This window comes from Oncorhynchus masou, chromosome 5 (genome assembly GCF_036934945.1).
Source record: "Oncorhynchus masou masou isolate Uvic2021 chromosome 5, UVic_Omas_1.1, whole genome shotgun sequence".
In the NCBI taxonomy this organism is placed as follows: domain Eukaryota; kingdom Metazoa; phylum Chordata; class Actinopteri; order Salmoniformes; family Salmonidae; genus Oncorhynchus; species Oncorhynchus masou.
Genome location: NC_088216.1, coordinates 32,679,503 through 32,693,739, shown reverse-complemented (window position 1 = coordinate 32,693,739; position 14,237 = coordinate 32,679,503). Strand labels below are relative to the sequence as shown.

The following is a 14,237-nucleotide window of genomic DNA, read 5'->3' as shown; positions in this document are numbered from 1 at the left end:
CAGTTAGCAAGTTTGGTAGGCTACTAATGACCATCAGCGGCATCAGAGCTTGGAGAAGCCTAATTATCGTGACTAAAAGGGTCATGTGGAATTTGACTGCCTTCATGACTCGTGACCACCGGTGTGGCGGTAATACAGTCACCTCAACAGCCCTAGTCATGACTGCTTACGACATACTACGGCATGCTAATGTCACTCTCATAACAGTCTTATACCAGAGGGATTAAGACAAATGCTACTGAAGACACTCACAGTTGATCTCGGAGAGTGTCTTCCCTTCTCGTGTGTTCCCGGAGCGAATCCGATGTGGCACAGGTACAGGAGGCTGTCAAAACAGATAAAGTAGAGTGAGGGAAACAGTAAAACACTAACTAGCCTGGTCCCAGATCTGTTGGTGCTGTATTGCCAACCTTTATGGTCATTGTCAGCCCAAACTGTTCAGGGACCAGGCTAGTAATACATTAGTCAAAAATGTAGTATTTTTGGATGCAGGCATTCTGACATACATTCCACCTACAGTACCGTTTATGAAAGCGTCACAAAAACCCTGTAAATTGTATTTTCAAGTATTGTGTGGCAGCTTTATGAAATGGTAATGCTGGTCATCGGCAGGGACTGGGGAATTTGTCAGGATCAAAAGAAATATGAAAGGAGCAAAGCCTTGGTATAAAGTTCAAGGAAAACCTACCTGTCTTCTGAAAACCTAGAGTTATATTTTTCAGTGAGGCAATTACACACATTGTTATGCCAAAGACACACCAGAATGGCTTTCCAATAAGTGGAGTGATCCTGACTGGTTTAGTCTCAGTCCTGAATTAAATTTGCTTGAAAATCAGAGATAAGGTTGAAATATTCCTGTCCATCAATGATTCCTCACCAAATTTACTGAGCTTAAGCAATTTTGACAAACTTCTTCTATTTAGGAATGACGGAGGACACTGTGTTCTTTGGGACCTTCAATGCTGCAGAAATGTTTTGGTACCCCTCCCCAGATCTGTGCCTCGACACACGGTCATCTCACGGATGATCAATGGAAACAGGATGCACCTGAGCTCAATTTCGAGTCTCATATCAAAGGGACTGAATACTTATGTAAAGTAGTGCACCATATAGGGAATATGGTTCCATTTGGGACACTCCGGTGAGTCACATATTCCTGGCAACCTTCCATGTTTCCCTGATTAAAAAGGCTGGTGTAAAAATAACACCACTGAATGTCGCACTTTGATGACACATGCGTAATGAAAATGACCCTTCTGGGTGGGGGGGTGGTCGCTAAGCCCTGTGGGGAAAATCAATAAGTGTGCATCCCAAATGGCTCCCCATTTCCTATATAGTGCACTAATTTTTTCTATATAGTGCACTAATTTTGACGGCAGCCCACATAGTGCACTACGTAGGGACCAGGGTGACACTTGGCGGAAGCCAAGGTAGTCCCAGGATGGCTTCCACTGTTATTTATTTAGCAGTGTGTCCTCCCTCGTGCATCAGAGGACATGCACTTTACTTTATGTGAAGGGCTCACAGTGGAACTGACAGTTCCAGGGCACAAAATGACAGTTGAATGACATCCTTCACTGCGTGGTTGTTTTGAAGAAAAGACTAAAAGCATTTAGCCAAACTGTCGGAAATGAAGGGCGGTTGAAGGACCTTCACCAGCATATATTATAGGATCTATCTTGTCTGTATTTTATATTTTATTAATTTAGCAGATGCTCTTATCCAGTAGTGAGTGCATTCATTTTTCATACTTTTTCTTGTGGTCCCCCGTGGGAATTGAACCCACAACCCTGGCGTTGCAAGCGCCATACTCCACCAACTGAGCCACATGGGTCTACAAATAGCATTTGGTTCCAATTTACAATAAGTGTCTCCGATACCTTTTGTATTTACATGTCGAGCTACAGTCTCTACACTGTAATTACACTACCGGATGTAAATATGTATTATGGTCACCCACTGTAAAGTGGGACTAAGTACTCAAAAGGTTTAGCATACATTTTAGCTTCAGCAAGGGCCCAATGGTATCACAACATTCTCCACGTCAAACAATTTCAGCACATGTCCATTTCTGAAGTAACACCCAAACACACTTCTCATGCACAAAACATGTCTGTGTCCACACAATCTAATTTACCAGAGCAGGCAAACACAGGCCCACAATGCCTCCACACACACACACGGTACCTCTCTGCCAACGGCAATACGTGGGAGTTGCAGAGAAAGGGAGGGGTCAACAGGTTGAAACACACCCCAGTATGAGCCAAACGACCCTCTTGTATTTCGACTAAGGGCAAAGGAGAGAGGCAGATACACTCAGCCCAACTGATGAGAGGAGATGAGGAGGAGTAGAGTGAAATTGCCCTTAGATGCTGATCTTCAGGTCAGTTTTGCATTTCCCCCACTGATGTTTAAGGTTAGGATTGGGGGAAGGGATCATAGATCTGTACCTGGGGGAAACTTTACCCCAGAGCAGTTGAGGACAGGGCAGGGGGTGAGACGGCCTAAAGAATTCCTTTAAGGCACAGTGTCAACACCTACAGACAGGTATTATGGACCTTGGACAAAGTGACTGCTGCCAGTTAAAGTGACAGTGCAAGGTTTTGGAATTAGTGATTTTTTACATTTGATTTTTTTTTAAATTGCAAGAAGATAAGAGGCTAATTAACACTTATGCTAAGGCTAGTACAGCTTCAAAATTAAAACAAAAATATATAGATGCTGTATAATATTATACATTCTGTAATTGTCTAACAAATATGCATTTAAGTGTGCCAATGAACAGGACAGAATGTTCAGTCAGTGTATTCTAGTATAATATTGGCAACGACAGAAAGTACTGCTGAGTGTGAATACCGTGGCTATGAATAGCAAAAGCACTCTCGTCAAGCTCTTGCTGTGCATTATACACAGACTAAATTGACCCCTAAAACCTACAGTGACAAAATGTTCTGTATGACAAAGTACAGTAGATGCTATATAACCAATTACTGTCCTCTAAAGTCAATTAAAATGATTTAGGGCCTTGATCAATCAAAACCGGTAACCAGGAATACAGGTAAGAAAACACAAATCTAAATTATTACTATTCCGCTGTGAGAATCGATGTCACCATTTTAAAATGGCAACCTCCGAGGCAACCTAGCCTGGGTGCCAATCTGTTTCGGCTATCTTGCCAACTCCTTATGGAATAGTCATGCCAAATGTTTGGATTGACGCTGAGTGACAAGGAGTTGGCAAGATAGCAGAAACAGACTAGCCCCCTCGCTAGAGGCAAAGGTTACTGGTTCTGATTGAGTGTCTGCAGCTCCACTGTACCTCCTCAGGCTCCTCGGGCTCGTCATCTAAGTGGTCGTCGTAGGAGGAGTGGTCCGGGTTGCTGGCCTTGTCCAAGAGCTCGATGGCCAGCGTTCGACTCAGAGGTTGCGAGACAAAGGGATGCTGGGAAAACATCAGGGGACAACAATGAAGCTGAGTACATACTGTAGGAAAGCCTGGTCTCGGATCTGTTTGTGCCGCCTTGCCAAATCCTATGGTTATTGGTGGGGCAATGACCATAGCAGTTGGCAAGACTATACAAACAGATCTGGGACTGGGACTAACTGTAGGAGACTATGGAACAGAAAAGCCAGATTCAGTCAAGAAAATCCATGTGTCAGAAAGATTGCATTATGAGAAATGCAATCGAATAAAACTCCTTTTTTTTGTACCGATATTGTCAAATTAATCATAGCACTCAATTATTTAAAAAATGATAAATACATTTCCTGCCGTGGTTGTTCCCTCTTGAGCCAAACAGCAGTTGAATAAAATAGGAGTTGGCTTGGCATGGGGAAAATGTTATCTAAGATGAGATAAGATACAACTTTATCCATCCCTCAGGACAATTCAATTCAGGGCTAAAGTGGTGCATCTGATATGAACTGATAGGCAAACACTAGACAGACACAAAACATTTAGGCTGCGTCCCGAATATGGGCCCTGGTCAAGTAGTGCATTATATAGGGAATATGGTGCCATTTGCCTCAGACAAGCATAACACAAGATATTATCCTGTTTTTATCACATGCTAGTGCAATAGATTATTAAAAGGCTAAAGAGTAATGTGCAAAAAGGCACTATAAGTGCAGTAAATCTTCAAATTATTTGATAAACAAGATTTCTAAGATAAAAAAATAAAAAATAAAAACGTTTGAGATTGTAAGAGTTAGAAGGGTTCCTCTGTCCATGTTTATTTGAGTAATAAACATGGGAGAGTTCTGAGAACACAAACCTCAGGCTACTAGTAAATAAGATTTGCTATGTAAAAACTGCAGCACTTTCTGCGATTGCAACATCCTTTTTCAGGCTTTTAAATCATTTTTACCCATTGATTCTTGAGGGATATTTTAACTGCCTCATGAGCTTAGCTCAACTGTCGTACCCCATCAGAACCCAAAATATAAGCTTGTTTTACCAAAAAAAAAAAAAAAAAAAAACTGTATACCTTCAAAACTATAATTTTGATATAGTATCATGAATGGTCAGTCCTTGCACCCGTTAGCTCTTTCTATACATTTGAGAGTGGTTACATTTCTCCAGCACCATCCCTCAGCTGTGTACAAAAACAGTGACTGCTGTGTTACTGTTTAAACTTCATATTGCCCGTTTAACCAGTCTACATATAACAAATGCAAAGAGGGCTCTAGTTCCAAATATTCACACTATTTCACTAAATCTTGACCTTGAAAATTTGAAAGGGTTACTTACAAACAATGAATTGTCACTGCGGCAACCAAATCCCTTGATCTACACAATGACGTCACTACAATCCCATTGCTGATCATCTTACCTGCAGCAGCTTGTCTGAAGAGGGCCTTTTCTTTGGATTTTTCGTCAACGATATCTTTACAAAATGATGAAAATTACTGGTCCTTGGGGAGGGAGAACGAAATTGGATTTAAAAAATATATATTCCGCCTATTCGATCATAAATATTCCATTTATATGCTAATAACGATCAAACCTCTTTGGGATGAAACCTGACCCCATATTATGTGTAAATCAAGTTAGGCTGTCAATTCTCCAGCCCCTCTCCACAAAAAAACAGCCTTTCTCGGAGTCCAATGACATCGACACGAATCTGAGGCTCTTTTAACGCCGTGACAGGCGTGTCTGACTGTTAATATTTTAGCAGCATTTTGATTTGATTCGTTAATATTGTATTACATCTTTTTTCCCATCCAGTTCTAATGTATAAGAGTTGGGGTGGGAGAGGACGGTGTGTTCAAGTAGCGAAATAGAACTGGCCAGAGTGTAGGTAATGTTGCAGGCAGCAACCCTAAAAGACACTTACCACTTCACCTTGTCTTTCAACTTGGGCGGCTGGAAGTTACTTTTGGTCATTAAAAACAGGGCCCTGAGGGAAAAAAAGTGCAGTTGTGTATTTAAGGAATTCAGTCCTTACACTTACAATCCTTGCTTTTACTCAGAGGTGCTAACTTACTAAGCATACATTTAAAATAATGATGTTATGCTTTCTCTATGTTCTGCAAATGCATACAACGAGTTCGTAGAGTCATTGCATGTTAGAAATATGGGACTAAATAACTAACTTTTGACTACTTCAATACACTATAAGTGAATTTCTCCAAATACTACAGACTTCTTCAAATGGGGGACTAGCTTACATAAAGGTCTTTCATTTCTTAACGGTAAAACAGATAAGTATGAAAATAACCTCAAATAAAAGGTGCCATTCTGTACTGTCACCTCAAATGAAACATTTTTATCTCAAATCTAAAATCCTTGAGTATAGAGCCCCAAAAAAGATATGCTTCCCTGTCCAAATACATATGTGGGGTGTGAGTGTATACGATTCCCCTGCCTGTATGGATAAGAATCCCGGCACCTACTGGCCCCTTCTCTCTGTCTGCTCTTCATTTCATAACGGTCTCTGTCAAAAACAACAAAATAAGAAAGGAGAGTCCACTCTCCTTTAAGAGAAAGAAAAGGACCCTGGTCTGATACCAACGGGTTCAAACACTAACCTCATCGGGTGAAGGTCGAACATGGGCGGCTGCAGCTCTGCCAGCTCGATGGCGGTGATACCCACTGCCCAGATGTCGCACAGGTGATTGTACCCGCCCTTCCTCTCCACGGCTGCCACCTCGGGTGCCATCCTGCACACAGGGAGTCGGCTCAGTCAAATGAACCATTCACCAAATAGCCTTGGCACAGTCAATAGCAATACAGAGTCATCTCAACCAACTCACACTGATCTCTCAACTCACACTGTATAACCAATTGTGCCAATAACTCGCTAATAAATGTTTATAAATATGAACACATTTTGTAAATATTTCAAAACTTTTGTTTAGCAGTGGCGCAACCACTAGAGCCGCCAAGTGGGGGCCACTAAAATGTTTTGCCCCCATGGTCAGGGATGGCAACCCACCCAAATCTAGCTTAAGGCCCCAAAATGGCCTTATCCAGAGAGACTTACAGGAGCAATTAGGGTTAAGTTACTTGCTCAAGGGCACAGACACACCTAGTTGGCTCAGGGATTGAAACCAGCAACCTTTCGGTTACTGGCCCAACGCGCATTACCACTAGGCTACCTGCCGCCCATCATCAATCAATATAAATCAGAATATGTTTGACTCGTTAACTCCCTAGACTAGAGTCGAAGCCCTGCCTAAGCTGGGCGGGGGTTCTACTAAGCTAACATATGGAATTGTTTTAAGGTCATACCAAAGATCCTTTAGTTATTTGATTTAGAATTTTAAGACCCCTTGAAATATAAAAAAAGGAATAAAACTAGCCCATAATTAAATGAGCCCATACGAACATATTAAATAACAGTCACTACATGGAACAACAGATAGTAGCCCCCCAAAAAATCTAAAGGAAGTTTGTTCTGAAGTGTCTGTCCTACAGTGCTGTGAAAAGGTATTTCCCCCTTTCTGATTTTCTCTATTTTTGCATATTTTTGATACTGAATGTTATCAGAGTGAACAGATAACACAACAATTACATATTTATTTCATAAACAAAGTTATGCAACAACAATGCTCCTGTGTCAATAACTGTTTGTTCCACCTTTAGCTGCAATGACTCCGACCTAACGCTTCCTGTAGTTGTTGATCAGTCTCTCACGTCGCTGTGGAGGAATTGTGGCCCACTCTTGCATGCAGAACTGCTGTAACTCAGCAACACTTGTGGGTTTTCAAGCATGAACTACTTGTTTCAAGTCCTGCCACATCATCTCATTTGGATTAGGTCTGGACATTAATAGGCCATTCCAAAACTAAACATTTGTTGCTTTTTAGACATATTCATGTAGACTTGATTGTGTGTTTTTGGATCATTGCCTCGCTGCACGACCCAGCTGCACTTCAGATTCAGCTCACAGATGGATGGCCTGACGTTCTCCCGAAGAATTCTCTGATACAGAGCAGAATTCATGGTTCCTTCTACTAAGGCAAGTCATCCAGGTACTAAGGCAGCAAAGCATCCCCAAACCATCACACTCCCACCACCATGCTTGACTGTTGGTATGAGGTTCTTACTGTGGAATGCAGTGTTTGGTTTTCGCCAAGCATAATAATTATAATAATACATGGGACTATATATGGGGCGTCAAGTAGCCTAGTGGTTAGAGTGTTGGACTAGTAACCGAAAGGTTGAAAGATCGAATCCCCGAGCTGACAAGGTAAAAATATGTCGTTCTGCCCTGAACATTCTTTATATTTTTTTATTACATTGCGCTTTATAGATATTAAAAAGAAAAACTACAAAATAGGAGTCAAAAAAAAAACATCAGACTAAACAAAACATGAATAGAGGGGTGGGCTCAGAGCAGGGAAAGAGTGTGATGTATCAGTGTATGGGAAGGGTAGGGTCAGGATTTAAATACCAACATGGTTTAGGGTAAGGGTCAGCTTTGGGGTTAAGATATGAACCCAGTTTAGGGTAAGGGGCTGGATTGGGGTTAGAAAAAACAAACAAATATATATATATAAATATAAATATATATATATATATATATATATATATATATATATATATATATATATATATATATATATATATATATATATATATATATATTCTACTAGCTTTGTAGTTTGAAATGCAAAACATGTTTAGACTTGCATATCTTTTTTGTCAAGCATTCTCAAACTGTGAAAATCTCTGGTGACAGACACGCATTGAAATGTGTATTTAAGCCCTAATTTCTGCCGCTAGACTTTCTCCATATATACACTTACATAAAAACTGTTTCAACTGGTACCTTCAGACAAGTCTTGTGAGGCTTGTGGTTGCCGTATAGCAAAACAGAGAACGCCATTGTGTTTGTGCGTCTCATCTTTCAATAGTCGTAATAGTTTTTGTATTTTTGATGGGGATGTTTTTATTATGCGGAAATCGGCTCTAAGGGGTCCAACACCTTTTAAAATCAATTGAAGGGCACATTCATATCCTGCTTGACAAAATGGCGGACGATAGATCCATGGATAGATTCCCCTGACTTGGGTATCAAGGGAGAGAAAGAATCGATAGAAGGGGGGGGTAGTGATGAAGGACGTTACCAGTAAGGTGTGCCGATGAAGGATTTTCTCTTGGCAATGGTCATCGTGATTTGGGCCGAGACGCCAAAGTCAGCTGCAGGGGAAAAGAAAGACGTGAGAAGCCTGACTTTGTAGTTATATCTACATGAGGCCTCCAGTAAGCATAATTAATTGTGCATTTTTATTAACATGTCGTTACTCACCAATGAATGATTTGTAAATGATTTGTTTAAAGTCAGAGTTACATTAATACAGTAACAGTTTATCAGGAATAAATGGCTAATAAATGTCCAAAGGCAATCAACAACAGTTTATCATGAATACAGTGAACTTCTAATACACGTTTGATGATGATAAACTATGCATAATTATGCATAACGATGTTGAAATCAATTTAAATCATGCAATGCTCATGTATTGTAATAATTATACATCTTTTTTTAAGCTGGCGCAGGTAATATTCCAAAAGGAATACGATATAAAGTGTTAGCACCGATACAATTATCACTGTCCAAGCTGTGCGTGCGTCACAGACTCGATTTCGCCTACTACACACATTGAATAGGAAAGCACGCACACACACACACAGAAAGAGAGAGACAGACAGAGAGACAGAATGTGAAAGCAGAAGGTGCTCTTCACAGCCAAGCGCAATTAACAGCTTGTCAATCTTCGCCAGGTGAGGATTCACGCGCTCATCAACTTGCCATGATTCATCATATTGAAACACACATCAAAGAAAACAGTTGCACGCCTGGACTCCTTACCTAGTTTGACGTACCCGTTGTCTGTCAACAGTATGTTTGCTCCCTTTGTGCACATAAAAGAAGATCAGAACGTCACAATGGACCTGCAGTTGCATAGGCCTATGGAAGTGCTTAGTACGTTTTTACTTATTTCCCCCCCTCAACAACGTATCAAACGTCTAACTAACTTGTATCTGCACATTTTCAGTGCAACTTCATTTCTGCAGCAGTCTCTTAACAAGGCCATCTATCAAAAGGAAACTTCACAGGGGAAAGACCGAAACGGGAAAAGCCTGGAGTGACTTTGAAAGATGTCTTGTGGGGATTAAAATGGTGGCCATTAGTGTCAGAAATGTTTTTATAATGGCTTTTGCACATCTATGCCAAGAAATTCACTAAAACTACTGTCAATGTAATTGTACATGTCTGGGTAAAGGTGTTGTTGGTCTATTTGTGTGTGCGTACAAGCTTGTGTAAAATGACTTCCTTAATAAAGAGGACAATAATCTCTATTCTATCCTAATCTACACAATGTATTCCTGCTTGAAACGGTTATTGTCCCTGTCCCACCTTACCTTTGTCTTTGTGCACTCTATTCTATGCCCATGGAAGCCATGTATTCCTGCTACAATGTGCCATTTTCCCACCTTACCTTTATGTCTCTGTGCATTTTCCCTTTGTTGTGTAGATAGTAGAGACCCTGTGGAGGGAAACATGCCTACAGTGAGTCAGTCCATTGACCTCTTCACAAATAATATCCCATCCTAATATGTTGTCCCTGTTTAGCATCCAACCAAAATCACCACATATACTTTTCCAAAGCATGAGAGCATTGTCATTTAACCAGGAAAGCAATAGTCTGGTTATTATTTTGGGGGATTTCTAAAGATGGGATTTATTATAGTATAATAGTTGTGTATCAAAATCAAACAAATCAATGACAACAATAGTCCTTACGATGTTGCTATGCAGGTCGCCTACTGGTTAGAGCATTGGGTCAGTAACTGAAAGGTTTCTGGATCGAATCCCCAAACTGACAAGGTAAAAATCTGTCGTTCTGCCCCTGAGCAAGGCAGTTAACCCACTATTTCCCGGGCGCCAAAGATGTGGATGCCGATTGAGACAGCCTCCCACAGCTCTCTGATTCAGAGGGGTTGGGTTAAATGCCGAAGACACATTTCAGTTGAAGGCATTCAGTTGTACAACTGACTAGGTATCTCCCTTTCCTTTCCTATTGCTAAAGGCTGCTTTCAGTCTCATTTCGAGTGGATGGGTCAAATCAAAGGTAAGAGGACGTTCAAAGGCAACACTTTGAGATGAAAGACGTGTGTCAGAAGAAGAGTGAACGCTTGGAGCGTTTGGAGGAGGCAAACTGAATTGACGTACCTGAAGAGTTTCTCGAGACACGTAGGCTATTTGTGATTCTGTGAGAGGCCCCGTCACTGAAAGATAAGGAGAGACATAGTTGGAGCCTGAGAAGCACACGTGCTTTATTAAAACGTTCCTCAGCCGTTGGTGCCTGAGACAACATCTGGTACCTGAACTCAAATGTATCATGTATATCTTTAATATTATTTAAGCTAAACGTCTTATTTGGGCACATATCAGCATTTCAAGCCACATTTGAAGTATTTGTGTCATTTAACCCCAGCGTCAACCAAATCACATCAAATCAACAATAGGGTCCACAACTGGATGTTGATAGGACAGCTTTACCTGGCAACGTTCGGTTATTTCAAGGTCATTATTGGGACTATAGAACAGACCAGGCACAACAGAACCCTACTTAAAATGGAACAAAACATAGATTTGCTACTGAATTAGACAGAGCTAGATTCTTCTTAGATTTCAATATCATTTATAGTACTATACAGGAAACGGCATATTCTCAATGAGATTGCCTGTATAAACAAATAAAACAATGGTCTATTCAAACATGATCCTCTGGAATTTGCTCGCCCGTCCGTCTGTCTGTCTGTCTGTCTGTCTTCAGTTTGAGTGAGAACACACATCATACACCATCCTGCTTCAATCTTAGGCTGTGTGAGGACTTTGGCCATACCGTTGAGAGGCTAATCTTCTTAGAGTCTCTACAAAGTAGATTGCAAGCCATGATCGCACCAGTTGATTGGGGTCTGATTAAAAGGTGCAGTCAGTCACATGACAGGGCTAATTAAACTAACATTCTCTTAGGCCTCTAAGGGGTATATCAAAAAGCAGGGTCACCAAGTTAGTCAGTTCAATCAATTATAACATTCCCATTTCAAGCTTATCTTTCCAAAAAATGATGACGTTACTTCCAAATATTTACACAGGTCAGCTGGCAACTCATTGACCCGGTTTCAATTGGGAAACTCAGTTGAAGATGACCTCCTACCTTTATATTCTTTCTTTCATCGGCACTGACCTGAAATAACCTATACAGTTGACAGCATACTCCCAGCTATGGTCTACCATACTGCTTTCACCTATCCTCCATGTTCAGATCAATGCAGACGGAGAGGAAGCTATGTTAGACTATTGACATGCCCCCTTGACCTCCCCCGCCACCTGCCTACAGGGCGGGTCTAAAACCTTGTTAGAAATACCCAACATCTAAAACGACTGAGGTTAAAAGGTTCAAGGAATGTAACGACACAACGAAACTACAGGGCATTTCAGACACCTCCCGTTTCGGGGACCCTCTATTTACTCCGGAGACGTAGACGGAGCCTTGGGTTGGGGACATTACGAGCAGCGAGTTGTCTCCGTGGCAGCGGGGAGCTGATATGTGGGAGGCTGAGATCAACGGTACTTGGCGGTGTCGACTGCTGTTCTGTGTCTCTAACGAGGGGCCTCGCAGCCGACTGAGCCCAGCACAGTCATTAAGAGCAGAATCAACACGGTCTCTGTGAGTGTATGTGTGTGCGACAACAGCTGCTTAAGACAGCCGCTCTAATGACCTGTGCTTTAAAATGGGCAATCTGCAGTTCAAACAATTACAAAGACTTCATGCCACCACTGCTTTCGTACACAACTCCGGGATGGGGCCTGGAGAAATGTAACTACTCCAATGTATAGATGGATGCTATAGATGAAAGGACTGACCATCCATGACATCAACCTTATAGTTTTAGCCATGTTTTAAACCTATACCGTGTTTGTTTACAACTTACAATGTTTACAAACATTGGAGTAAAACCAGCTTATATTGTGGGTTGTGATGGGGTAAGACAGTTGAACTAAGCGCAAGGCAATTTATAAATTATATTCTTCCCGAATTAAAATGGGTATATATCATCTCTTTTAAAGTCCAAAAATGGACGTAGCAACTGCAGATTCTCCCTTTAACGACCAAGACAAGAAGAAGAAAAAGAGTAATAAGAATCTGTTAATCTGTCTGGTTATGTGGTAGGAGCTAGGTTACTTCCTACACGGCAACCCATTCCCTCGGAGCCGTGGTATAAAGTAGTGTACTAATAGGGTGCCATTTGGGACGTACCCCTAGTAAAGAGGACGCCTAGCTTGAGTGAGGAATTAGCTTAAGACCACACACTGAAACGTATTGAATTTGGCTTCATCGTACCGGTTGAACCAGCTGTCATTTTTCAAATATGTGTGTGTATGTTGTTGTGTATGCTTACCATGATATATGTCTTGTAGGGACCCTCCCCCGCAATATTCCATACATATCCATAATTTATCTCTCCTGTAAAGAGCAAAAGGAAACAAATGACATTACAATCGATACTGTACATCTCAAAATAGTCTGAGTAAAAACCAAACGCTAGGGGGCGGGGTGGAGTCTGGGGGGGTAGAGCGAGAGTATGAGGAGGATGACTGCTTTTGGGAGTCTTTTGTAGGTCGTGACACAGCATGATGCGGTTTGGCTATTAGGCCACAACCGCCTTCCGGGCAACCAACGCGTTGAAACTTCCCTCTCTTCAGCCCCTGCAACTTCTCAGTATGGCCACCCTCCACCTCCCCTTGTCTTGAGCAGTTCAATACAAAGCATTTCCCTAGAGCTAGCAATTAGCCACATCACGCGCTAGCGTTAGTGCGGCTAGGTTGGACCAGAGGCTCTGACTGTAGCTTGACTGCAGTGGAGTAAGACTCCACGCTGAGCCTGTGTGTGCGGTGTGTGGTGTGTGTGTGTGTGTATACTTCCTAGCCTGTGAGTGGCTGGGAATTGACTGAGCCAGGGCAGGGGTGGAGGAGGGAAGGGTAGGGTAGGTTAGGGATGGTGACTGAGGGAGCGCGGGGTGCGGGCCTTTAAATATGCTACCTTAAGTAACTGCCAAAGTAGGCCACGATGTTAGAGTGCTTGCAGTCCTTCATCATGACGATTTCCTGCTGCACCACCACGAAGTCCTCCCCTGTGGAGAGACGGCAGACGTGAGAGAGCTGGTGAGGAGAGAGACAAATTCACATATGTACATAAACACACATTTATAAACACATACACACACCTATGTAAACACACTTGAATAACTCTAAAAGGAACTTCAGTTGCTTCTACATGAATAAAATGGCATAAAATAAGTTTGAATTATTCATTTTTTTGATGCAGACACACGCTTAGACCACCTCGCTGAACCAAAGCACTCTGGCAAGACTAGCTGGGAACTTACAGAATTGGCCCAAAAAAAGTAAGTAGACTCCTCTCTGTCTCTAAACAAGTACCAACTGTGCATTAGTCTGCATACTGACCCGGATGTGCAGAGATAATGGCTCGGAGGATTGATTTATCAGAATCAATGCGTTATTTGTAATCTATGCTAGTCCCTTTTGATGAAGGCATCTGTCAAACTGGCAAAGCTATCACTGCAAACATTAATCTCCACACCTCCCAAATGAGGACCATACATCTCAGAATCAATGAGCCGCACGACGTCCAACTACGATCACTGAGGGGAATCAATTCCACAGATCATAATTACACAGGCTGGGAATATTCAGT

General features: G+C 41.7%; 1 protein-coding gene across 3 annotated transcripts in view; it reads right to left on the bottom strand.

Annotated features, from left to right (window-relative positions):
- The window catches only part of map4k3a (mitogen-activated protein kinase kinase kinase kinase 3a), a 79,855-nt gene that overhangs the window by 31,725 nt on the left and 33,893 nt on the right, over positions 1–14,237 (bottom strand). For all 3 annotated transcript variants that reach the window (XM_064965337.1, XM_064965339.1, XM_064965340.1), the window contains exons 3-13: positions 13,563–13,653; positions 12,922–12,986; positions 10,685–10,740; positions 9,951–9,998; positions 9,320–9,362; positions 8,574–8,646; positions 6,030–6,161; positions 5,336–5,398; positions 4,832–4,913; positions 3,319–3,441; positions 253–325 (exon numbers count right to left, since the gene is read on the bottom strand). In XM_064965337.1, coding sequence (XP_064821409.1) covers positions 253–325; positions 3,319–3,441; positions 4,832–4,913; positions 5,336–5,398; positions 6,030–6,161; positions 8,574–8,646; positions 9,320–9,362; positions 9,951–9,998; positions 10,685–10,740; positions 12,922–12,986; positions 13,563–13,653 — 849 coding nt within the window. The remainder of the gene's footprint in view (positions 1–252; positions 326–3,318; positions 3,442–4,831; positions 4,914–5,335; positions 5,399–6,029; positions 6,162–8,573; positions 8,647–9,319; positions 9,363–9,950; positions 9,999–10,684; positions 10,741–12,921; positions 12,987–13,562; positions 13,654–14,237) is intronic.